At 35.4% G+C, this 26829-nt stretch overlaps 6 protein-coding genes across 6 annotated transcripts in view; 4 read left to right on the forward strand and 2 right to left on the reverse strand.

Moving 5' to 3' along the window:
• The window catches only part of LOC109604068 (transforming growth factor-beta-induced protein ig-h3), a 56327-nt gene extending 55056 nt beyond the window's left edge, over positions 1–1271 (forward strand). The window contains exon 5 of the mRNA XM_020020600.2: positions 54–1271. Within this exon, the coding sequence (XP_019876159.2) occupies positions 54–361 (308 nt within the window). The 3' untranslated portion in view covers positions 362–1271. The remainder of the gene's footprint in view (positions 1–53) is intronic.
• Positions 1272–6199: 4928 nt separating this feature from the next.
• LOC109604062 (SPRY domain-containing SOCS box protein 3) lies at positions 6200–8070 on the forward strand. Its single transcript, XM_049966737.1, has 3 exons — positions 6200–6205; positions 6479–6761; positions 6819–8070. The coding sequence occupies exons 1-3, from the start codon at positions 6200–6202 to the stop codon at positions 7304–7306; spliced, it is 777 nt and encodes a 258-aa protein (XP_049822694.1). The 3' UTR covers positions 7307–8070.
• Positions 8071–8668: 598 nt separating this feature from the next.
• LOC109604066 (eukaryotic translation initiation factor 3 subunit H) lies at positions 8669–9930 on the reverse strand. The gene is made up of 2 exons (XM_020020597.2): positions 9771–9930; positions 8669–9652 (listed from the first exon to the last, which is right to left on the reverse strand). Exons 1-2 carry the CDS (start codon positions 9846–9848, stop codon positions 8714–8716), a joined length of 1017 nt encoding a protein of 338 aa, XP_019876156.1. The 5' UTR covers positions 9849–9930; the 3' UTR covers positions 8669–8713.
• Positions 9931–10357: 427 nt separating this feature from the next.
• LOC109604067 (thioredoxin reductase-like selenoprotein T homolog CG3887) lies at positions 10358–11457 on the forward strand. The gene is made up of 3 exons (XM_020020598.2): positions 10358–10620; positions 10683–10812; positions 10874–11457. The coding sequence occupies exons 1-3, from the start codon at positions 10463–10465 to the stop codon at positions 11192–11194; spliced, it is 609 nt and encodes a 202-aa protein (XP_019876157.1). The 5' UTR covers positions 10358–10462; the 3' UTR covers positions 11195–11457.
• A 104-nt stretch (positions 11458–11561) lies between these two features.
• LOC109604065 (PITH domain-containing protein GA19395) lies at positions 11562–12789 on the forward strand. Its single transcript, XM_020020596.2, has 5 exons — positions 11562–11647; positions 11832–12065; positions 12116–12237; positions 12289–12393; positions 12449–12789. Exons 2-5 carry the CDS (start codon positions 11883–11885, stop codon positions 12657–12659), a joined length of 621 nt encoding a protein of 206 aa, XP_019876155.1. The 5' UTR covers positions 11562–11647; positions 11832–11882; the 3' UTR covers positions 12660–12789.
• Positions 12790–13236: 447 nt separating this feature from the next.
• The window catches only part of LOC109604061 (collagen alpha-2(IV) chain), a 61798-nt gene continuing 48205 nt past the window's right edge, over positions 13237–26829 (reverse strand). Inside the window, exons 2-13 of the mRNA XM_049966726.1 lie at positions 20086–20280; positions 19986–20030; positions 19642–19926; positions 19355–19585; positions 18512–19295; positions 17968–18451; positions 17772–17887; positions 16313–17710; positions 15212–16042; positions 14740–15154; positions 14518–14632; positions 13237–14456 (exon numbers count right to left, since the gene is read on the reverse strand). Coding sequence (XP_049822683.1) covers positions 13611–14456; positions 14518–14632; positions 14740–15154; positions 15212–16042; positions 16313–17710; positions 17772–17887; positions 17968–18451; positions 18512–19295; positions 19355–19585; positions 19642–19926; positions 19986–20030; positions 20086–20280 — 5745 coding nt within the window. The 3' untranslated portion in view covers positions 13237–13610. The remainder of the gene's footprint in view (positions 14457–14517; positions 14633–14739; positions 15155–15211; positions 16043–16312; positions 17711–17771; positions 17888–17967; positions 18452–18511; positions 19296–19354; positions 19586–19641; positions 19927–19985; positions 20031–20085; positions 20281–26829) is intronic.

The following is a 26829-nucleotide window of genomic DNA, read 5'->3' on the forward strand; positions in this document are numbered from 1 at the left end:
ACTCCTTTTTCCATCTTTTTAAAATCATGACACTAAAATCTGTCATTTTTCAGAACACGTGAAAGTGAACGAGGCAACCATAGTGGAAAGTGAGGTTTTCGTATACAATCTGGGCACAATGTTTTACATAGACACCGTGTTGTTCACCAATTCCAGCCCGCTGGTAACGACGACATCGGCCGAGACGACCGCGGCGCCGAACAAAACGACGGTGGCGTATACCACGCCGTCGTACATCGAAAAGATACCGGGCGAACTTACGGAAGAGGTGGGCTCGGAGCCGGACGTCCTGTTTGCCGACGGCACCGAACCTGGCAACATCACGGAAACGAAGACGACGAAAAACACGACAATTAAATAAAAATTCGGAGGGCTAGATTAATTATTAGATTTCATTCGATTTTAACGGTTTTTGTTTGTATCTCAAGTGTGATAATTTTTTAACAACTGCCACGTTGAAATTTATTATTTTTTTAAACAGTCTCGGAAAAAACACGTTTAATTGCTGACAGTTTTTAATGGTTTCTTAAAATGTACGGATAAACAAATAAACATGTAATGTATACTAATAAAAATGAAAAAATCATATCAACGGGATATTAAAGATAAGGGCTTTTATAAGGGCTTTCATTGTGCACATGTATTGTAATCAGGAAAGACTATTTTATTTGATTACATTCCTAAAGCTTAGAATCTTTATAGATATATAGATGATAAGAAATAGTCTCCCTTGATTCGGAACATTAATTTTCTTTCCCACCAAAAAAATTAAACTATATAGCATAGAAAAATTTGGACCCCTTTATTTGGATACCTATATAGAAATATGTATAAATAACTATGTGTATATAGTCATATAAATATTTATGTATTTTTTAGTTTTAAAATAGAAGAAAATGACTGATGAATGTTAGCAAACAATTTGCAAATATTTTGTGAATTGGTTTATATTTCTATAAAAAATAATTAAAAATCTGTTTACCAATATAGTAAATAGATAAATGTTGTGTAATACTGGAAGCTTTATTATATCGAAAAGAAATATATTTAATATTAGTAAAAACAAATTGGATTTAATTTTATCCAAATTGCGCCACAGAACAATATATGTATATCCTTGTTTTAATCATTCTTAATTTTATTAACAAATTACACTATTTATATGTGCAATTTAGTTATGTTTTATAACATTGTAACAAATTTAATTTTGTGATTTTATAAAAAAGCTATGTAAATTTATTGTTAATAAATGGATTTCCTATTGCATAAAATTTTCTTATATTTACCTAACCACCCACATATTATTATTTAATTAAAGTTTATTAATTAAATTTTTAAAGTTATTTATAAATTAAACAATTAACAAGAAATGCCTTATTTGTTTTTTTAATTTAATTTTATTAATTAAATGCTTAAAATTATTTATAAATTAAACAATAAGATAAAGAAATGCATCAACAACAAAACGTTTAATCTAAAAATAAAAATTCTTAAGCAAATATAATAATTGGTTGAATAACTATTAAATATATAAAAAGTAAAACAACAAATTAATATTGTGACCGTCAAATCATTCAAATATTCATATAATATTACTGATCAAAACAAAACATATTAAAAATAATTTTAAAACTATTTTTTTAGAAAATTCAAATTATCCATTACAAAAGATACGCAATGTCTTATAAAGAGCAATCTACTCCCATTAATGAAAATTCTGATAATCCGTAAGAAGGTTTTTAACTGATTGAATTAGAGCACCATCTAGTGAATAGAACTGAAAGGTCAAAGGGGTGAGTTCGGGATGCTTTGAGTACATAGAGGCGACAACTATTATCTCTCCCTCTTCCTCCTATTTCAAAATATAAAATTTTTCTATCTAGAAAATATAATAGAAGTTATTGCAAATAATAATAACATAATAACAACAAATCTTTTAATCTAAAACTAATATCACCAAATTAATTAAGAAATTAATATATTATAAAATTAATTAAAGTAAAAAACGTAATTTCATCTATTATATTTATTAATTAAATGCTTAAAATTATTTATAAATTAAACAATAAATATGAGAAATACCTTATTTATTTTTATTTAATTTAATTTTATTAATTAAATGTTTAAAATTATTTATAAATTAAACAATAAGATAAAAAATGTGAGATAACTTAAAAACACAAACATAATAATATCAAAATAAGTTTTAATAAACAATGCAAACTCCAGTATAAATTAAACAAATTGCATCAACAACAAAACATTTAATCTAATAATAAAACTAATGTCATCAAATTCCTTGAGACAGTAAAACACTACAAAATTAATTAAAGTAAAAAAACATAATATCAACCGTTAGATGTTTTCAATCAGGACTTGGTCAGTCTCCCCTTGTTCTAAATACAGATAAGGTGGAAGATTATTTATCTAAAAACAGGAAATCTGGTCCAAATTCTTAAGCAAATGGAATAATTGGTTGCATAACTATTAAATATATAAATAGTAAAATAAATTTAATATTCTGTCCGTCAAACGCTTGACTGATCGAAATAAAACATATTGAAAATATTTTTATAAATATTTCATTTAGAAAATTCAAATTATCCACGTGTGTTACAAAAATTAAGTATTTTTCAGGCGACTGAAGAGACATCTACTTCCTTTAATGAAAATCCTGATAACCTGTAAGAAGGTTTTTAACTAACTGGATTAGAGCACCATCTACTGAAAAGAGCACAAAGTACAAAGAAGTGAATTTCAGGATGCTTTAAGGACAATAACAGAGGTGACAACTATTGTCTCTCCCCCTTCCTCCTATTTAAAAAAAAAATTCTTCCATCTAGAAGATATAATAGAAGTTATTGCAAATAATAAGTTCATAATAACAAAAAACGTAACATAATAATAAAACTAATATTACCAAATTCCTTGGGAAATTAATATATTACAAAATTAATTGAAGTAAAAAACATATTAAATTTTTTCATTTAGGAATTGGTCAGTCTCCCCTTGCTCTAAAAAAAGGAAATCTGCTCCAAATTCTTGAGTAAATGGAATAATTTATTGAATAACTATTAAATATGTAAAAAGTAAAACAAATTTAATATTATGACCATTAAATGATTCAAATATTAACATAATATTAGTGGCCAAAATAAAACATATCGAAAATATTTTAAAATCGTTACAAATATTAAGCTTTTCTAGACGACAAAAGAGACATCTGTTTTCTGTAGCAAAAACCTCATAATTTGTTGAAAGGTTTTTAACTGATTGAATTAGCACCATCTATTAAAAGGAACTGAAAGGACAAAGGGATGAATTTAAGAGTATTTTACCGACAATAACAGAAGTGACAACAATTTTCTCTCTCTCTTCCTCCTATTTCAAAAAATAAAATACTTCTATAGAAGATAAATAATAGAAGTTATGCAATTAAAGTACAATAAAAACTTAAGAAAACCTAAGAAAATACTAAAAATAAATAATACCATAATTTTAAAATTGTACTTTTATTAAATCATTGTTATTAACATTTAACGTCTTGTTATGCAGGAAAATACAGCATTCAAGTAACCATAGAAATGTCAAAAGTACTTAAAAACCCTTTTTAACACATAAATAATAAATGTTTTAATTTTCTACCCCAATTGTTGTTCCACCCTTCGGAATCGATATAATTAAAACGGGGACGTCATCTGGTTCGTTTTACGAGGCGAATATGCATATTAATGGTCCAGTTGAAAAAAATGACCCACGTACGCACATGAAGGGTCCTAATATGTCTTATTAGAGAGGGTCAATGAACCCCCCACTGTATCAAGAGGGTAGCAAGATTGCAACGTCCACAGGACCGTAGTCAAAAATTATACAAATAGTAAATGTACTCGTGGTTCACCCCAAAAAAAAATAATGTTTTTTAATTTTAGACATCAAATTATTCAATAAAAAATGTATTGTTTATTATTTACGCACACAATTTTTATATAAAAAACCTAAAAATTTAATGAAATTACTTTGTATTTAATTAAATTATTTTATACTAATGATATATAATAAGTTTTTATTATTTTTACCATTATACTTAAACAATTTCTATTGTATTTGTTAAAAACAATAATTTTGTAACGCATTTAACAGGAAATTAAAAGGCTGACTCATTTTGATCGTAAAAAAGGAATTTGTCGCGCCCAGTCCGACACTGAATTAACTATCGCCAACCCCTACGTGTCTCCCTTCACGGAGAAATGCGCACTGTTATCATTCGGGTTACGTCACACGGCGACGCACCCTCGGCGCATTCGACGACGTCGGGGCAGGCGCATTCCCTACACGTCGTCCCGTCGAAAACAAGTGCGACCGACGTTTTTCCGTCGATTTTCCCGGAGTTTTTCCGTCACGTGAAAAATGACCGACGTCCAGTCGATGCAGCCGCACGCCAGGAACAACAGCATCGAGAGGCCGCGGAAGATCAGATGGTAAGTTTTGTGTCCCGGATGCGTCTCCCTGTCTCTCTGTGTGTGTGTAGGTGGTTTTTTCCTTCTTGTTTTCGTTTCGAAGATTTGACAAAGTAATCGATAGAGCTGCGAGCGCCGCTCCGACTTGTTTTTGTTTTGGGGGGTGAACTGTCGGCAAGGACCACAATGCACGGATTATACGATTCACCTGCAGGTAAAAACTGTCTTTTTAATCGCATACCTTTTGCATCAACTCTTTTAGGGTGCGTGTAAACTATTCGTTTTTACTTATAGTTGTTTTTTGTTCCCTATGTTTAAACCATATTGTTAGTATTTTTTCTAAATATTTACATTAATTAATTGAGAGCCCATATTTAAACGCACCACAATTATATAATTCATTATTCACGTTCAAACATGTTTCCTTAATTTTTATGTTAATCAGTAGAATAGATACGATCCAGCATTACAATGTACTATCGATTTTTATCCCCCTTTATTCTTGCCCAGTCTTGTTCGGAAATTCACCAAAAATCAGACAAATACAACCACTGCATTTAATAACCTTTACCACCACCCTAAAATAATGAATCATGTGGTAATCGATATTTGAAACCGTGGTGTGTTGGATATCTCCACAGAGTTCAATTACTGAAGATAAGCTTCCAACGTAAAAATGTAGCATATTTGTACCGTGTGTGTGTTCCGTAATCAAATTTACGTGCTACTTCGCCCATTATCTTATCTGATTCGATAAGAGCAATGTTAATGGTCTTGCGTGTACCTGCCACACAGTCTTGTGGTAATGGCACTGAAAGGTAAGCGTTCTTTAAGCTCAATGATATATTTATCCTTTAATATATTATTAAATTGTTTAAATTACTTACTTTATTTAGTTTAAAGGGAGGGGGTAATTTTCGGTTATTACATTTATTCTGCACAAATCGTTTCTTCTAATATTAGGCACAGGAAAAATTGTTTACGTTTTAGGTTCATAATTTATTTGAAAGTTTATTCGGCACCTTTCCTTTCTTTTTCCTACAATATATTTGAAACCTTTTTTGTATAAAATGGTGTATTCAAGTGAGTGTAAATTTGTTTCATCAGTTGAAACTCTATTTAAAGTGACAGAAAAGAATGTCAAGCAAGCTACTGAAGATGAACAACGTCAAGTTCTCCCTTCCTGAAACTTATACCAAAGATATTAAACATCTTATCCAAAATTCTCTTATTGGATGTTTCCAATTCTCCACGCAGCACAAATGAATCTTTTTACTGATTGTGTTTTTACATGCGACAAAAAATAGATTAATTTAATAGATTCTCGATGGTGTGAGTAATGGATTGAAGCTAGTAAACTTGATAGAACAGTGCTTAGTCTTAACTCAAGAAAGATATGGATGATGATTTTGATGGACTGTGGAAATTTACCTACCAAAAGGCCAAAGGATCAATGCAATTGTCTCTTGCTCAAAATTCGACAAAATTGTTGACTATGATTGTTATTGAATTGATTAACTAAGTTAATCTAACACTTTGCTTCTTCATACCAAAGCAAGATCACATGTAGAATTGGAGATTCAAAGAAAGCTTTAAACTATTAAGTTAGAAGTTCTACCTCTTCCACTATATATTCCAGATATATTTCCATGTATCTATTATTTATTTATGAAATATAAGGTATAATTGTGACGACGAGGTCTAAACTGGTGCGTGTAGAATGTAGTAAAAAATTGTTGATAATGATGGTGATTAGGTTGTTGAATAAAAGAAGGTTATAACATTTTAAAGTTAAACATTAAAAACGTAAACTACTTTTTCCTGTACCTAATATAGTGCACCTGCGACAACGTAAACTTCTTCAAACAAATCCTGACCCACATATATAATTTGAACAATGTGGGCCCATTCAACACCAATGTGAACCGCAACACCAACGGTTTAGCCTACCAAAACCCAACCATCGCAGTTTCTGTTGCAGCGTCGAGAAACCCGGCGGAACGTGCCTGAAGATGATATAGCATCCGGAGCACTCGGATGGCGAGTACTCGGGAGAGGATCGCGAGGAGGCCATCCGATGTCCGTTGCGTCACTCCTCCGTGGACCCGTGGACGTGGAGCCGCCGCCACAAGAGTCCGGAGGTGCGGCTGTTCGGAAACAACCTGCGGTTCGCCGACTTCCATCCGGATTGGAGCAGCGGCACGGCCGGTGTGCGCGGCACCAAGGTGCTTAACAACGGGAGGTACTACTGGGAGGTGGCGATTTCGAAGAGGATCTTCGGCACCAGCATGATGTGCGGGATTGGTAAGAGGGCGTTTGGCTTTAGTAATTGGCGAGACTTTGATAATGGAATTTTTGTAGGGACGAGGAGGGCGCGACTGCACGCTGACGCGTTCACGAATCTCCTGGGGGAAGATAAGCACGGCTGGGGTTTGTCGCACAAGGGACTTTTGTGGCACGACGGCAGATGGACAACGTACACTAAGCCATTTCGAGAAAATGTTGCAACCACCATAGGTATTCTCTTCGACGGTATAGCGGGTACTCTAACTTACTATAAAGATGATAAATGTCTAGGTGTTGCGTTTCGTGGTTTAGATACGGTGAAAGAAGCACTGTATCCTATAATATGCTCCACTGCTGCCAGAACACAGATGTATTTGGCAACAACGAGAAAAGAGTTTGTTAGTTTACAGGATAGGTGTAAGGTTGTTATTGTAAAAAGGGTGAAATCCAAAAAGGACTTAAACAAGCTGAAGATTCCCACTTGTATTATAAATTATTTAATGGAAGGAGTTGTGGATAAGGTTTCTCCGTTGCAGGAGATAAACGTTACAAATAATTCTTGATTTTTCTTATTGGCAAAAATGTAAATATTTTGGTATCAGCCCGTGGATTCAAATAGGCCATATTCTTGTAAATATTAATTGGGACAAATGCCAGTGGTGACATGTTACCTAATATAAAAAATTATTTATATTTAGATGTAAAAATTAAATTATGACTGATAAAGTTCATACTAAATTCTATAAAAATAAACATTTTATATATTTAGTTTATAAAATTACCCTAAAGAGACTTTTAAATAAATTAATTTTAAGCAAAACAGTTTTCCATTAGAAACTTAAATTGATATAATTTAATAAATAGTACCTGTATATTAACAATCAGTGTTATAATTTGTAAGTTATGATGTATTACTTTTTAGTTGTGATTACGTTAAAAAATACAATTAACTAGTCGTATTTTGTTAAAGATGTTAAAGTTTTACTTTTTCAACCATTTTTGTGCATTGTGCAATTTTTCAATTACAGTTTCTTGAACAATCGTTGGCTAAATTTATACAAGCCGTACGTTTGTTAGGATTTAATTTTGAATTATTGTTCATTTCTAGTCATTTTTATCTAGTTAAGTGTTATGTGATATTTATTGCATTTAGAATTAAGAGTACATCTAAGAAGTCTTAGGTTTACCGAATTTTTGCACAAAAATTTGTGTATGTTTGGCCAGTTTGTGCAATAGAAAATTGTAAATAAAATTTTGTAAATAATCTTGCGTAAGAAAACTAATTAAAATGTTTGTCTCCAACGCAGGAATAAAAGTATTTTGTGAATACATTGTTTTATTAGTGTTTCATTTATCAATAGAATTGGTTCATTAATGTATTAGTAAATTAAATAATTTTTGCTCTTCAGTAACTGTTTGTTGGTTTCTTTTTTAGTTTGTAGCCTAGTTAAATGTTGTGATATTCACTAATTTCTTGTTAGATGTAAGTATTTTTAAACAAATATTATTCTTTAAATTTTTACGTACTCTACAAAAATGCACAAAAAACTCATATTAAATCTAAACTTTTATTTAATCTAATCATTAAATAAAAACTTATATTTAGTTTATGTTTAATCTATAGAGAAGTGAGAGTAAAAGATGAAGAAAAACTTTTGTATAAGTTTAGATGACAATGTTATTACATGTGATTGAAACAGGAATAAAATTATTTTGTACACATTTGGGCTTTTATTACATACATGCAATGTTATTCTCAAATAAAACATAAATTACGAAATTATTTTTATTAAACTAAAACAGTATTTTCCTCTAAGTATAAAATTTGAATACAGATGATAAATACATACTTTTTCTGTAAAAAATAAACATTTGTTGTGATTTATTTGGTTTTATTACAAAATAATTACAAATAAATAAAACAATTAAATGTCAAATCCGTTTTATTAAAACTAGAATACAAAACAATTTTAAGGATTAGATTTGGATTCTTTTGCATTTTGTAAGGCTTGTGTAATATACAGCTTGGCCAAAGACTGTGAACAGAATTGAGAAATAGCCTGGCTGTAAGTATTGATTTGTCCAGCGAAAATCATTGGATTTAACCTGAGTGGAACAGGATGTGGTCTGAATAGTTTATTGATGTCTTCTTCTGGCAATGGGGGCTCATCTTTGGCTGCCCTTGCTGCGTTTTCTTGAGCTCTCTTTTGCAAATACCTGTGTTTATCTTGTTGTTGTCTGCTCACCAATTGTTGATATCTGTTGAATTTAATGGCTTCTTGGTTGAGTTCATCAACGCGATCCATGAGACAACGCAGTTGTCCTTCAAGAACTGAGGCAGTACCCAAATCCAAGAATTTGGAGCCCTCTTCTTCTGGCACTAGTTCCGCCAACTCGGACATCATAATGTTGGTCAAAGGCGAGTTCTTAATGTAGAAAGGCACCTCAGTGAACAAAGTTTCAAAGCCAATTTTCAGCTTCAGTATCGCCTCTGGGGTAAATTCACCTTCTTTGTACAACTCAATGGCCTGCGGGGTCAATCTATAAGCCTTCAACGTGAGGAAACCTCTCGAGGACTTTTGTGTATCATAGATAACCACCACAGACTCTTCAATTGATGTTTGGTAGTGGAATTGGGATTCGAGCATAGGCAAACTGAGGAAGTTACCCACGTCGGCACTTTGGTACCAACCTACGTGGAAATGATCGACGTTGACGCGACGCAATCGGCGCATCATGGCCAACTGATACTCGTCTTCGTCCATGGTTTCATCGGAGGCCTTAGGGAATGGAAAACAGTTGGTGATTTCGAGTCTCTTGTCCACTACCAGACCCAAGAGGGCTCCTTGGGCGATGTCCATGTTAGTCGTCGATTCCTCATGGCAGTGTTTGACTATTTTCATGACGGCCTAAAACAACATATCGTTAACATATTGTGTAGGTTATGTTTTTGGAGGTGTTGGAAATTGGTGAGCAAGGACAAGTGAAGACACGAAATTGTTGAGGGGATCATGTCAGTGTACTTACCAAGCCGTCGGCCTGGACGTAGGCGATCGCTGGCTCATTATCGGGCACACGCCTCGGGACAGCGGCACGAGCAGCCATGTTTTAATAAAAAAGAGAAATGTCACTTGTCAAACTGTTCAATGTTAGGTTAGTTTGGTTTTCAGGTGTTATTAACGCATGCTCAGTCTTAATTCGACTGATTTAACTTGTTTTATACCAATATTTATGAATTAGTTTACCTTCCACTGGCATTACTACAATATTTGCATATCCTACGCTAAATAAATATAATATTTTAAATATTTTGAGGTCACTGGTTTCATTTGAAAAAATCCCGCGCAAATTGTTTGTCAGCTGTAATTTATATAAAAAGCTTTACAGAATCAACGAAAAGATTATTAAAATGTTCTCCAATATGCATTTCATTGAAAATAATTCGACGATCTGTAATAAAAAAAAAACAAAATTATTACCAATAAAATCATAAAATTTATTTTGTTTCCATCAAAGAGGCCACGATGGAAAAACATTAAAGCCCATCAGAACAATTAAAATTGTTTAAAAACAAAAATTAATTCACGTAACCATGCCTACCAACCGTCAGATAAAAACTCAGCAATCCCCTGGCCGAACGCAAATCCAATTTGTCAGCTGACAGGATCAAACAAAACTGGTGGTTCATCGTTTGTGTCGTATGTGAAAACGCAAAAACGATGGCGCAGCCAATAACTCCACTCACATGCTTTTTAATATTGGCCGGCCTCTCGCTGTTCAGTTTCGGCAGCTTCGGCGACAGTCAGTCCGCCGATGACGTGCCGATGCCCAAGCTGAGTCAAAATGTTGGTGTGCCGACCCTAAAGGTTTTGTACTGGTGAGTGTTGTTAATTAGAGGGGTGCGTGGCATTTTTACTTTTACATAAAATTACGTTCCAGCTACTCGTGCGGTTATAAGAAGATGTTTGAACAGTATGTCCAAATCATCAAACAAAAGTATCCGTACATCATTATTGATGGCAGCAACTACGATCCGCCGGGTCTTAGTTTGGGATTGGCCAAGTTCATTGTGAGTATAGTTTGACCTCAGCCTTGGCCGTGATTTGGTTAATTCAATTAAAATTTGACAGGGTATTGCCAAGATGATCATCATAATTTGCATAATTGGAGGAGTGAATGTGTTCGAATATATAAATCAACCCAGGCCGTCGTGGTGGACGTGGTGTCTAGATAACAAGCTTTATGCTTGTATGATGCTGTTTTTCTTGTGCAACTTGTTGGAGGGTCAACTTATACAATCGGGAGCGTTCGAAATGACTCTTAATGATGTGCCTGTTTGGTCTAAATTGGAAACTGGAAGGGTACCACAACCAAACGAATTATTTGACATAATTGACAACCACATGAGGTTCGCTGATAGCAAAATAGAATATGATAATTTTGCTAAATAATATGAGAATTTGTTGACTGTATGTGTTGGCGATAAAAGATACAACTACTTTTGATATATTTGAAGCAATTTCTTGGATAATTTATTATATTTTGTAATACATATAATGTCACTCAATTGTTCATGGAGAAAATTATGAAGGGGTGCAATCATGATGTGTAAATAATGTTATTTCAATCCAAATTTATGTTTGTACATTTTTTAATTGAGTTGATCACAAATTTCATTCCTATTCGTTGTTTTACAATAAATATTTAAATTATATTTTACATTGTTTTATTTATATTTACAAATTACCTTGTAAAACTTCAATTCTACTGAAATAGTTCATAACCTAGTGTTCCTTATTCTATTTTTGTGCCAACACAACCCAACTTTCTTTTCTCCTTCCCTGTATTTATCCAAATCTTATGCAAGTTTATGATAAAGATTAAATGTAAAATTTAATAACGACGTAAGTAATTTTAAATTAACTAGAAATATACGGATATACATTTTAATGGTTGCTTGTAAAAATATCTTGTTGAATAATGCTTTTTGTATTCTTTATACGTATGATTGTTAATTAATTGTTTATCCCATCAACTTTTTACATTTAAACGTCAAATAATTGATTTGTCATTTTCAAACTGCTATAGGTTATATTTACAAAACTAGAGTTCCTGTAAACATCTCTACAAAAACAAAAAATGCCACCACATGGTTGCAAAGGTGATCCAAACCACCACCAACACGAGAATCCGGAACTAGGAATTCAATATAGTTTATACTCAAAAATCAACACCGAAAATTTGGAGTGCCTCAACGAGTCAATTGAAGGTGCGGGCAAAACAGTATTTAAACCATGGGAAAATAGATTAAATTTCGATGTGGTAAGACGTTAATAAATTAATAACTTGTTTTGTTAATAAATAAATTTTAGTTCGTAGAATCAGATGCTGATGAGGAGTTATTATTTAACATACCGTTCGTGGGCAATGTTAAACTTAAAGGAATTATCATAGCAGGGGAACAATGCAATAAGTTTCCTTCCAGAGTGAGACTGTAAGTAGTTTACCACTGTAATATGAATTGCACCATTACAGTAACATTTAGGTTCAAGAACAGACCAAAAATGTCATTCGATGATGTCTCTGTGGCAGCTGATCAAGAATTTGAATTACACCAGGATAATCAAGGACTTCTCGAATACGCCACCAAGTAACACTTATTTTTTTATATATATGTGCTTTTACTTCATTAATTTGTTTTTTAGAGTTGTAACTTTTAACAATGTACACCACCTGTCCATGCACTTTCCTAGTAATTTTGGAGATGAAGTCACTAGAATTGCCTATATAGGTTTAAAAGGAGAATTCAGTGAAGCCCATCATCATGGAGTTACCATCTGCAATTATGAATTAAGACCAAATATGGCTGATCATAAGAATCCTTTAAATGAAAATGTTTCACGTGATATTCAGTGAATTTTATGTGCATAATTGGATTGTTATTGGAGTTATCTATTTTATTATAACAATTTTTTTACATTAAATTTAAATCATTACTCGGGCTACTTCTTCAATAAATTAACAAATAAAAACCAATTCATCTTTACATGTATAATTATCTGTTTATAGTTAAAATACATCTAAATTGGCACCTCCATGGTAATATTGACTAATTTATAAATTAACAACACAAGAATAATATTAAATATCCATTTTTATCAGAAAGTAGAGAATATGAATCACTTGTTTTGTTAATCCATAAATTCTAGTTTGTACAGTCAGATGCTAATGGGTTATTATTTAACATACCATTTGTGGGCAATGTTAAAAGAATTATTGTAGTAGGGGAATTACACAACTACATTTATGTTCAAGAACACCAAAAATGTCATTTGCTGATGTGTCTGTAGCAGCAGATCAAGAATTTGAACTACATCAGGATAATAAAAGGGTTCTGGATATCTTTTTTATTATATTATTTTTTCTAATAACATTTAAAAGGTTTCTTTTTAATAATTGACTCTTTTGAATTATAAATAATAAAACGACAATAAAAGAATAAGAGGTTCGTTTATTTCAAATTAATTATTACAATATGAAAATAGATTATCTGGCAGTGACTATGTTTAATGTTTCTTCTCATAGCAAATCACATAAATTATACAAGCTTAAAGTTAAATTACATCTAAGTTAGCACCTTGATAGTGATAATGACTAATTTATGATATAACAAATTAACATCAATAATATTTAAGTATCCGTTTTTATCATAAAATATAGGATGTGATACTTAAAAACTATTGATAAGTCGTTTTATCGAATAGTCGCTAGATATACGACGCAATAGGGCAGTAACTGCAAAAATATATTGTACAAATTAACTATACATATAATTACAAAAGTAGTTTATATGGCACGTTAAAATCACTAGGCGGGAACAGGCTGTTTTCTATTTATGTTGTACGAATATCCGCCGGGCCTTGGACGAATTCTTCTTCTAGGGGCACCTTGCAAATGTTTGTAGTTATAACTTGATTGATCTCCCCTTCTTGGACCTTCCAGATTCTGTCCACCTTGACCATAACTTGCTTGGGACTCGGTGAAAGGTGGGTAGCTACCAGATCTCTGCCATTGCGGTCTGGATGTTCTAGATCCGAATTGGGTGCCTCCTTGTTGGCTCCTTCCTGTCTCACTTGACCGCTCTCCAGATTGATAAGTCGACCAACCGGTCTGTCCGCCTCTGTATCCGCCTTGATTTCCGGATTGTTCACTTGAAGAATAACCTCCACCGCTTACTTTTCGGTAACCTCCCTGTTGGCCGTATTGGGAGCCACCTTGTTGGTAACTACCGCCGTGTTGTTCATACTGAGAGCCACCTTGTTGATAGCTACCGCCCTGTTGGCCATACTGATATACACCCTGTCGGTAAACACCTCCCTGTTGTCCGTATTGCGAACCACTTGGTTGTTGGTAAGGATGTTTGCTAATTTGGCTTGGTGGAATTTGTTGATTCAGAACGATGCGGCTTCTGATACATACAGAACACCTACTGATTCTGCTGGTCAAGGCGCCAGCCTTAAGGGTTTCGGAACGTGGTTTTCTAAACATTTCACTCTCTTGGATAATTGCCAACCAGAAGGACGTAGCTGAATTGTAATAGTTACATCTTCCGTGGCCGTGACATTCAATAAATGGACTCGGTCTGAATTCTTCAAGACATGATCCTGGGGATACAAGAGATTGGCCTGTGCCATATGCGCCGTTGTCACTAGTCTAAATTAAAAAACAAAATTATTAGTTTTAAAATTAACTTTTAGGAGTAAAATGCACCAACCATAAGAAAACTGTATCCTCTCCAAAGTTCATCCCAACCTTTTGGGCAATCTGGAATCTCACTTGACTGACTATGTACAGCCATTACCCTAGTAGTTGCTTCACACACAGAACATCTGTAAGTAACGTATTGATTAACCATTTGCTACTTTATTTTACTATTTTTCTAACTATTTATCTAAATATATCTTATTTATATAAATGTCATGCAAGTTTGGTATACCTGGATATATATCTAGTTGTTTCTGCAGCAGGAATGGGCGTCATCATAGCAGGCATGGGTTCCGATGTAGACAACCAGTAACTGTAATCATTGTTCTGCGCATAGTTGCATGCTTCACCATCGCACATCAAAAATGGCATGGTGTTAAATTTCCTTAAGCAACTTCCAGCAGCTCCTAGATCCTGTCCATGAGGCTTTTCAGAGCCACCAGTACTCAATATAGAGAATCCATCCCATAATTTAATAGTGTCTAGTGGACATTGAGGAGTAATTTCTGATTGGGAATGTCGAGCGAAGTAAAATCCACGACTTTTAGGTCCAGGTGCTGGGGGTGCGTTTTCTCCAGGAGGCCCTTGTCGTCCTCGTAAACCTCGTGCACCATCTCTTCCCGGAAAACCGTTGTCACCACTTTCACCTAAAATATGTAATATAATTAATTAGGTCAGGTTTTAATATTTTGATATGTATTTACCTTTGATGCCTTTGTATCCAGTCAATCCAATTAGACCTATTTCACCACGTTCTCCTTTTCTACCACGTAATCCAATAGATCCTTGAATACCAGGATATCCACGTTCTCCTTGCAGACCAGGTAGACCAGCATCTCCGGGCAAACCTACATATCCTGGAAGTCCAGGCATTCCGATGTCTCCCTTTTCTCCCTTTATTCCTCTTGGTCCCGGTGGTCCATCAAATCCAGGTAATCCGCGATCTCCTCTCTGACCCTTCCATCCAGGTAAACCTTGTTGTCCGGGTAATCCGTCTAAGCCTGGCTCACCACGCTCTCCTTTCAATCCAGGATAACCTTGTAAACCAATTAAACCGATTTCTCCCTTTTGCCCCTTGAGTGCATCCGATGCAAAACCGTAATCTCCACGCACTCCTTTGGCACCATCAATTCCTGGTCGCCCACTAACTCCAGGAGCTCCTTCTTCGCCAGCCAGACCTTGCCTGCCGGCAAATCCAACGTCACCCCTAACTCCTTTTTCACCGGGAAAACTCAAACCGGGCATTCCTGGGATACCTTCTGGACCATTCAAACCAACTTCTCCAGGAGCTCCTTTTTGGCCTGGTCTTCCTGGAATACCCGGTAGACCAGGGAAACCTGGGAGTCCTTCATCTCCTCTTTCTGGATTTTGTCCAGGTAAACCATTTTGACCCGGAAGACCGTAGTCACCTTTTTCTCCTTTAATTCCGGGAAATCCTGGTTCACCAGTTAATCCACGTAGACCATCATCGCCCCTTTCACCTTTAATTCCCACCGGACCAGGATATCCTACATCTCCACGCTGTCCTTTGAATCCTGAAATATTCAATTATGATGTATATATATATATATATATATATATATATATATATATATATATATATATATATAGTAGTTATATATGTATATATATAGTAGTTATTAATTTCCTTTTTATTATTGACGTGTCACATTATAAATTTAGTTTTAAGCAAATAGTTTACATAAAAATATTTTCTAGCTAACTTCAAAGTGAAAAAATTAATAACTAAATAATTAAAAAAATAATAACTTTCATAGATAAATAAATTTATAAAGGTGACGTACCATCAAAACCATGCATTCCAATATCTCCAACGTCTCCTTTTTCAGCAAAACCAAATCCCGGGTATCCTGGTAAACCACGGTCTCCTTTCGGACCTTGATCTCCAAATGGCCCTGGTGGCCCAATGCTTCCGACATCTCCAACAATACCGGGACGACCCATGGGACCAGGTTCTCCCGACATACCTTCTTCTCCTTTTGGACCTAAGCTTCCAGGAATACCAATATCTCCAAGTTGGCCTTTTATTCCCGGCAAACCATCAAAACCTGGAGTACCGTCTGCGCCTCTAAATCCTTTTTCACCTCGTAAACCTATCGTTCCTGGTAATCCATTCATTCCTCTTTCTCCTTTTTCACCGGGATATCCAAATCTTCCAGTTATACCAGGCTCGCCCTGTATTCCCTTTATTCCTTTAGGACCAATTACATCAATACCAGGAGTACCACTTTCTCCTTTAGGTCCGGGATATCCAGGTAGACCATCAAGACCGGGTGCGCCACGTGGTCCAGGTGTTCCAGATTCTCCTTGTTCTCCACTAAATGCCGCTTCACCTTTCTGACCATCCAATCCCGGAATACCAGGAGTTCCCCGTTCACCCTTCAGACCTGGTTCACCCATTATACCAGGCTGTCCTGGAAATCCGGTATCTCCTCTTAATCCTTGGAAACCAACTTCTCCAAGAGCTCCTTTAGGTCCAAATATTCCCTGTGGTCCTCGGAATCCGATGTCACCTCTTTCCCCTGGTAAGCCAGGAATTCCTGGCCTTCCATTAAATCCTTTACGTCCTGGAAAACCAGGTTCACCTTCATCACCAGGGAAGCCTTGAAGTCCTTGTAGTCCAGAATCTCCCTTAGCTCCCTTTGCACCAATATATCCCATTTGACCCGTGTCTCCTTTTTCTCCAATCAAACCAAAGCGTCCTTGCGCACCCTTAGCTCCTGGGAGACCTTCTAATCCTGGATAGCCAGGTACTGATACACCCTGCTGACCCTTTGGTCCCTCTCTTCCATCAGCACCAGCAAAACCTGGGGCACCCTTGGAGCCCTTCACACCTTTGACTCCAGGAAAGCCAGGTCTTCCAGGTAGTCCATCTGGCCCATAGTCGCCAACATCTCCTTTTTCTCCTGTTGGACCCATAGTACCCATTTCTCCAAATAGTATACTTTTTCCAAGTTCTCCTCGATCTCCCTTGCGACCTCTTAAGCCAGACACTCCAGGAAGTCCCATAGTACCTTCCTTTCCAGCTGGTCCTCTTGGACCTTCATCTCCAGGGTACCCCGGAAATCCTTTAAATCCAACAGGTCCATCGATGCTAATTCCTGCCAAACCGGGTCGGCCCGGTGGTCCGAAGTATCCCTGATCTCCTTTGAAACCTTTAGGTCCTGGTCTTCCTACACGTCCTGTATTAAAAATTTAAATCGTAAATATGTATATTACTTATAATATAATAGATTGATTCACCTGGTTCACCAATTACACCAGGTACTCCCTCATCTCCTTTCAAGTTATGTTTTGGCGCAAATGAATCTCCCGCATATCCTCTCCGTCCATCTAGACCAGGTTCTCCCACATCTCCCCTAAAACACAACAAAAATATTTATATTCATGCCTATTAGTATGAATTCAATAACATCAGAATATATTATCTAAAACTTACATGGGTCCTTTGCGACCTTTTTCTCCTTTATAGAAGATTTTTGGGCCTAATGCAGGTTCTCCCTTTTGGCCAATTGCACCTGGTAAACCAGGTAAACCAGGCAAACCAGCACGTCCAGGAGTTCCATCGTCTCCACGAATACCCTTTAACCCCAAGAAACCAGGTGCACCTACAGAACCAATAGGACCTTTTGGGCCATCTGGTCCCATAAGACCTGGAACACCCCAATCGCCAAGGTCTCCTGCTTCTGTTTTTGTTTGATTTTGTGGTGGATATATTAAGATTCCTTTTGCGCCCTTCGGTCCAGGAATGCCTTCTTGTCCAGCGCTACCTGGTGCTCCTCTTACACCTTTACGACCTACCGGGCCAGGTTGGCCAGGCAAACCTTTCGGTCCCCGGTGACCAGGTATACCGGTATAACCAGTTGTACCAGGCCTTCCTAATCTACCCGGCTCACCTCTTTCACCTTTGGGCCCGGGGCTTCCTATAAATATAATATATTAATAGTTACGAAACCTTATTTAAATTGTTATTCTAGTTATACCTGGAGTACAATATCCACAATCATCTCCTCGTTTTCCCTTGAGACCATCAAGACCTGGAGCACCAGGATAACCATCGTCTCCAGGAAGACCTGGTAGACCTCTCAAACCTTTTTCCCCTGGAGGTCCACGTTTGGGTACTCCTGTACCAGGATAACCTTTTGGACCATCATCACCAGTATCTCCTCTATCTCCCGGAGGTCCATCGAATCCAGGGTTACCAGGAATTCCAGGTTCACCTGGGGGCCCAATAACGTCTTCACCTTTGTAACCTTTCTCGCCGATGGCACCCACTTCTCCGGGAACACCAGGAGGACCAGAGTTTCCTCGAAGGCCTGGCAAACCATCATCTCCTCTTTCTCCTTTTACAGAAGTACCTCTTCGCCCTGGTGCTCCTTGATATCCTCTGGGCCCTGGGGCTCCAGGAGGACCTAATGGTCCAGGTAAACCTGGCCTACCGGGAATACCAGCCATTCCACGTTCACCGACTGGCCCATCAGGTCCTTGTCTTCCTTGACTACCAGGCATGGCAGGTTCGTCTAAGGTAGGGTCGTAGATTCCAGGAGGACCAGGATATCCTTGAGGACCAGGTAATCCACGTTGTCCATCTTCACCAATTTCACCCTTGGCTCCATCAATCCCATCAACTCCGGCATATCCGGGGGCACCTTTATCTCCCTTTTCTCCTGCTGGACCGGCTGGACCAATTTTTCCTTGCTTTCCATGTGGGCCATCTAAGCCTTGGTCTCCTCTTGGACCTTGTGGTCCAGCCACACCTTTAATACCCTATTTGAAAATAATAAAGTTATACTATATAATTTCTAGAAGCATTAATTGAAACTTACGAGACGTCCTAGATCTCCTCTGGGTCCCGCGTATCCACGAACACCTCTTTCACCCATTTGTCCTTTTGGACCCTTAATTCCTTTATGAATTAGGTAACTAGGAGGCATAATAGAGTTTGAAGGACCTGGTTTTCCCTGAGGACCCTGTTCTCCCTTAAGACCTTTAATACCGTATATCGTTTCTCCGGCATCACCTGGAAATCCTTTAGGACCAGCTTCACCAGTCACACCCTAATTTAATGGAGTTTTGTTATTGTCGTCAGTATTGGAATTTAAAAAATATTTACCGATTGTCCTGGCGGGCCTCGATATCCTTTAAATCCAATAGATCCTCTTATACCGGGTTCACCAGCTTCTCCATCAATACCAACTTCACCATAATCGCCTTTTATGCCCATGGAGTTTCCGCCACCGTCACCAGGTTCACCGGGCAAACCGATCATACCCAATGGACCAGGTGCACCTCTCTCTCCAGGTATACCCACTTGTCCATCGACACCGTAAGCGCCATCGGTACCGTTGCAGCCGTCAAGACCTGGAGGTCCCCTCATACCAGTCTCTCCGGCGGCACCCTGAGTTAATAAAACATTATTGAAAACTATCAATTTCGTATGACAAAAGGGACGCTTACCGGTCTTCCTGGCAAACCTTCCATACCTTGAGGACCCATGTCACCCTGGAAAATTCAACGTAAACAAAATAACGAAACAACTGAACATGTCGAAACTCACTCTAGGACCGCGTTCACCTTCGCTTCCGTATTCACCGACGGCACCTTTCTCTCCCTTCGGTCCCACAGGACCTGGCAAACCTTGGTCACCATAGTCGCCGGCCATGGCGGCCATACCCCTTATTCCCTCCGAGCCGGGTCGGCCCTTTATACCGGAACAATCGCATTTGTAGGCGTTCGGACATCCCCCTTGACACTGGAAAAATAAAACGTCGCTTTAGTTTACGATAAACAACATACAAGTTGGTTTATGCCCGTTTTACTTGGTTTATTATTAATTTATACGTTGTTTGGCACCGTAGATTGGCTTTTCTCTGAAGATTTTGCCTCTATAATTGATATAGATATATTAGACTCACAAAGGGTAACAAGTCGCATTCGGAATCCGATATCGACTAACTGGCAATGCTAAAAGACGACATGGTGATGAGTCGGTCTGTCATCAGAGGAAGGTTGCACAAAGCTGGCTTAGTTGAACAAGGGATGAACGTGGTGAGAGATATCATGAGCAAATGTTGTTTTTGGAGGTGGTTCAGTAACACTACTTTAGAACACAATTATATTAAACAGAGAAATTATGAATGCTCGACCAAATTACGACTTGGTCATACAGTAAATGATTATTTGGTTTGTTCAAGATTTTGAATCAGCCACTCCGAGGCCACCAGACTGCAAACCAATTGGATACAGATGTATTGTAGGTCTTCAAAGCCAAAGCAAACTTGAAGGAGCTTTGCTGATGCATTTAAAGAGAAGATGTGGACCAAGAATTTATTCTTTATATTGAGTATACTAAGGAGGGTGGAAGCTGTTCGTAGAACAAGAGGGTACTGGCCAGGTACTGCTTCGAAAAAGGTTTTTAAGGAATTTGTGATATTAATTTTATAACTGGTTTAAAAGTTCTGTTGCTGATGCAATTTTATTCTGGTTCAATTTCCATTAAATGATTTCGTTAAATAATTCATCATAATTTAAGCAATTATCAAATATAATGTAAACTGAAAAAGAGATAAAACCGTAAATCAGATTTAGTTTAATGTGTATACGTTCCAGATTTATTCAGCGTTTTATCACTTTTCTTAAAATATCTGTTGCTCATAGTTATATTTAAGAGTTATACACTTCAGCAAATATAATTGTGACACTTTTCTATAAATTCCAACAATCAACGGACACTTGTATCAAAGTGTGTGTTTAAAAATGTGCCATGTCAATTTAAAAACAACTGAAGCAGAGTTTAATTGATGTGCGTAATACAATCCTAAAACTTAATGATAGGATGGGATGTGACCTCTGCAACCGACATGAATTGGTACATTAGACAAAAACTATATGATAGCCGCGACCTTTCGTACGAATCAGGGGACATTATGGAATATTTTTTTTTAGTAATTAGAATAACTGATAAATTTTGATGTACCAATAGTGTGTGTGTGGACGTCAACAGTTTTTATTTGGCATTAATTAATGTGGGTAAAAAAAACGAGACCTATTTTGTTTTAATGAAGATGTATTTCTGTGAAAACATAAATTAATCTTGTTTCTGCGATGCGCGTTTAATTTTATCTATTTTAATACCCGTGACAAATAACCGAGATGATTTAGTAGTAACGAGACACCATATAAGCCGACCTCATTAACATATGGAAATGTCCCATCGATGCCCTAACGTGTCATTGAAATGCATGCGGCATTAAAAAAATTATGCAAGTGTAAATAACTAACTGAATGACGGTTACGTCACCGTTAATTAATAATATTTATTTATCGCCGAAGAGACGAAAATAAATGCGGATCACGTGGGTCAAATGGTATCTTAATACGCACGTTTATCTCGGTAATTGATTTCGGGCTTCTTTACCCTTCCTTTCACAGACGCGTTGATTGTTTATGAAAAAGTGTAAATTTTTCCTGCGGCCATCTGATTTCGCACGATTTATTTTCGTAGCGTCGTGTAACGGGCCGAAAAAACCTTTGAGGCTTTGAGGCTGTCGGAATTATTTTTCCACAATTTCTAAATTTAACACGAGAAGATGTAATTACAACAACAAATACAGGTGCTGACGATCCGAGGTCTGGACCGATGAATAATTTCATCGACTTTTAAGTCAGTGATTTTTTTAAATTAACGTTAAAAAATACATTTTTATGTTTTTATCCTTTAAAATAATATTTAAACAAAGATAGAAGGGTAATATGTTGAAAAAATCGACAATTAAACAAGCAGTAACAGGTTTATATTCAATTTCAATGTATATTTTGTGCACAAGTCCTTCAGAGGCACATTTAAAAGTGCCTCTTCGCACCAATTTGTTTCATAAGTAAATCTTGAATATTTCTATTTGGTTCTAACGTTGCCCATGCACTTTAATGTCAGACTGTTCTTTCAATGGTAGGGGAGCTGAGGCGTGCCTCTAGCCAATGAGGTAACTCCCAATATCGACACAAAGGAAGTTCCCGAATATTGCTGATTCTTCAGTTTCAAAAACTACTTGATTGTGTGTATGTCTAGTGGTCTACATTATTCCAAGAAATTAAAGCACTACTTCAATAATAATTGATTATTATTAGTATTTTCTGAAAATGGGAATAAACGTATACACTCTTTGTATATTATATATTTTACATTATGTATATTAATCACCATCAAGTGGGTATATGCTGTTAAAGAAGTGCCTCTCCACACCATAATTGAGCTCTCACTAAATAAGATGGTATTTATGAAGTTACATTGAACATATCTTTCATTTGATCGTCGAAACACACGTGTGTTTGTGACGATAAACTTCTTGTAGTCACAAACTGTTGTCTCAAAGTTAAAAATCTCAAAAAACGATCTTGAGCAGGAGTTGTAGCATGATTTCAACCTTAACCTGGTCTCTTAGTATGGCCATCAGTCTCCATGTACCGTTGTAAAATGAATGTATGGGATACACCAAACCTTTCGGCTATTCTGCAGTAACTCCAAACTTCTCTTAAACAACGACTTAGTCACACTTATCAGGAGTTAATAGGTTTACGATAGGTTTAATTGGCCAACGAGAAGTACAGTAGTCAAATGATGGTGAAGATACAGTCAAAGTGAGGATATTTGGTATAAAAGGAGTTTCAAACCTCACGAGCCGCCGCTGATCAAAATATAAAAAAGCGCCGATTTAAATATTATATAGCACTTAATTGACCTATCGGAAAAAAATTATCTGGAAGACAGCACCTATAAATTGCGTTGGCTCGTTCGATTCGTAATTTATTTTGATCTGAAATCGGCGATCTTAATTGCAACGCGACAGATAATTTACTTGCCGTTGGAGAAAAAAAAAATAATTCGATTAATAAATTTATCGGCCTGACCTCTTTACCATAAAAGGACAAGCGACTGCAACGAAATCATTTTGCATACCGACATTTCGAGTGTGCCTTAATGCATTTAGCATGCAAGCCAATTATTCACAGCCGAATTTTATTAAGTAATCGTGATCCCGTGAATGAACCACGTGTAAAAAAATAAAAAATTAACTCGAAACTTGTTTGTCTTTTCAGTTCTGATTGATGGCGGTGCGTTGTTGGTTGCATAATGTTGGAAATTGAGGAAAAATCGTAAATAAATGAGTCTAATAATAATTTATTGTTTACAATAAATGCACCAACAACACGGACTGACCTACATATACTATTATGCATATTTTATGTTACGATCGTGTACGCAAGCACGTTATTTAAGAAAAATCTCTGTTTGTTTTCAACGTGGCTCAGCCACACTACACTTGTTTTTAAGAATGAATGCCATAATAAGTAGCCTTAAGAGATTATAATTAAAAACCATCTGGAGAAAATAAATTTGATTCATAATTTAATTTATGGACCATTAAAAATGATATAATTAAATGGCGAACTTTCATACTCGTAGGTCGGAGGTTAAGGATGTCCCGATAAGTGGATGTAAAAATAACTGTTTCTGTATTACTTTTTGATTGATAATTTTTGAATGACTTCAATAGTTTACTCAATTATTCCGAATAACCGATTTATTGTTACGTGGAACAATATGCAGTGTTTAACGGCGGTTTTAAAATAAATAAGCCTTGAGATTCTAATAATAAATTGGATGCAAAAATGCCAATACCAACAATGTTGTGTAAATCAATAAAGTAATTTAAATAACAGTATTGTTCCAGTAATATTTATAAGCGCGAGTGTACGGCAATAAAATTTTACGCACATCCATCAAAACCCAAAAATTTTATATGCAATTTCAATCAAAATGCTATTAATTTAAAGTTTACACTAATAATAGATTGTTGCAAGCCTTGAACCGTCGTCTAGTTGGTTGATACTGTTGAGGATAATAAAATTTATTAAGAAATAAAGCCAATGAATTTGGCTGTTAAACTAATATTTGTTTAAATGGGTGTATATTTAGACAATGACCATAAACTGAACATTAGAACGTCTCAGTTAATTGACTCAATCCATATTTTGTTTTGAATATTACTTTCTTAATCTTAAAATACAGTAGTGGACATAATTATGGCAACTTATTAGAATATATTAAAATATGAGCTGTGCTACTTAAATTGGATGCCAGTACTTATAATGTTATTTATTGTGTCCACTGTGCAATTGGTCAGTTTAATTTTATTCTTTAAATATTTCGTACTTAATCAGTGGGCACAATTTTTTTGATAATGGATGGTCTTCAACATTCAATCTTGGCTGTAAATTTGTCAAGTGTTAATATTACATTAAATAACACATATTTAATCAATAAAAATCCCTTTCAAAATTAAAGTTGCTATATTTATGTCAAGCACAATACAGAAAAATATATGTAAGACTTTATAGAATAAGAATCTAGTAATTTTTGTAATACAGTATAAAACAATTGATATTATTTTAAAAGATTACATTAAACAAAAGACTAATGACTAACGTACTTAAAATTTTTAAAAGCTTCTATACTAATGACCACTGCAAACGCAAATCAATCAGTGGAAGCAATTTTTTGTTAATGAATGGTCCTCAACATTCAGTCTTGGCTGTAAATTTGTCAAGTGTTAATATTTAACTAAATAACACATACTTAATCAATAAAAATCCCCTTCAAAATTAAAGTTTCTATATTTATGTCTAGCACAATACAGCAAAATATATGTAAGACTTTATAGAATAAGAATATAGTAATTTTTGTAATACAGAATAAAACAATTGATATTATTTTAACTGATTACATTAAACAAAAGACTAATGACTAACGTACTTAAAATTTTTAAAAATTTCTATACTAATGTCCACTGCAAATGCAGATCAATCAGTGGAAGCAATTTTTTGTTAATGAATGGTCCTCAACATTCAGTCTTGGCTGTAAATTTGTCAAGTGTTAATATTTAACTAAATAACACATATTTAATCAATAAAAATCCCCTTCAAAATTAAAGTTGCTATATTTATGTCTAGCACAATACAGCAAAATATATGTAAGACTTTATAGAATAAGAATATAGTAATTTTTGTAATACAGAATAAAACAATTGATATTATTTTAACTGATTACATTAAACAAAAGACTAATGACTAACGTACTTAAAATTTTTAAAAATTTCTATACTAATGTCCACTGCAAATGTAAATTAATCAGTGGGCGCAATTTTTTGTTAATGGACGATCTTCAACATTCAGTCTTGGCTGTAAATTTGTCAAGTGTTAATATTAAACTAAATAACACATATTTTATCTATAAAAATCCCTTTCAAAATTAAATTTCTATATTTATGTCTGGCACAATACAGAAAAATATATCTAATCTATGTAAGATTTATAAAGAAATAAAGATAATTTCATATTCTTTATCTACACAAAATAATTTTAATGTATAATATAATGTAATCAAATAAGTTGATGTATAACATGATGTAATCAAATAATTTGGTGACAAAAATTAAAAAGTACTTTGCTAAGTTTTATAAGAATTTGTTAATATATAATAGTATGAAAATATATGTAAGATTTTATAGAATACGAATATAGTAATTTTTATAATACAATTATGACTAACATACAATACTTAATTTTTTTAAAAGTTTCTTTAATCATGTCTACTACTATAAGTACAATATTCTCAAACGTCTGCCAGTGCAAATTTAAATCACTCAGTGGGCGCAAATTTTTTGTTAATGAACTGTCTTCAACACTCAGTCTCGACAGTAAATTCGTCAAAAAGTCAAATGATCTAACAGACCGTTTTATTATTTATTCTGGATTTTCGGATCTCAAGGTCCGCCTTACATGTGGCTGCGCCTACATAACATAACATGTGCACTCTTTGCCAATCGCCGAATTTTGTTAGTGCATTGCGTAACCGTTCGCCCAATTAACTCGATGACTTATTAGCAGACACGAAACTGGAATTGTGCACTTTATTGCTCACGTTGACCCGCTTACTGCATCTGTGCGTCTGGTCCAGCATCCCATTGCCACGGGCACCTTTTCAAAAATTCTGCCCTTTACGTGTGGCAAAACACCCACACGCCTCCACTAAACAGATGTCGATGTTTTAACAAGTGCCGACGCTACTGGGTTTGATGACCGAATGTTTAGAAACCAATTAGTCGATTTTATTAATCTTTCCACACCGCGTCGCACTGGTATGCACAGATTGGATTTACGGCATATTTATAAATATCGACATCGAACACAGGACGTACAGAAATTCGTTCTTCGACGAAATGAGTTATGTGTGTACCACGGG

Source organism: Aethina tumida, chromosome 4 (genome assembly GCF_024364675.1).
Source record: "Aethina tumida isolate Nest 87 chromosome 4, icAetTumi1.1, whole genome shotgun sequence".
Taxonomy (NCBI): domain Eukaryota; kingdom Metazoa; phylum Arthropoda; class Insecta; order Coleoptera; family Nitidulidae; genus Aethina; species Aethina tumida.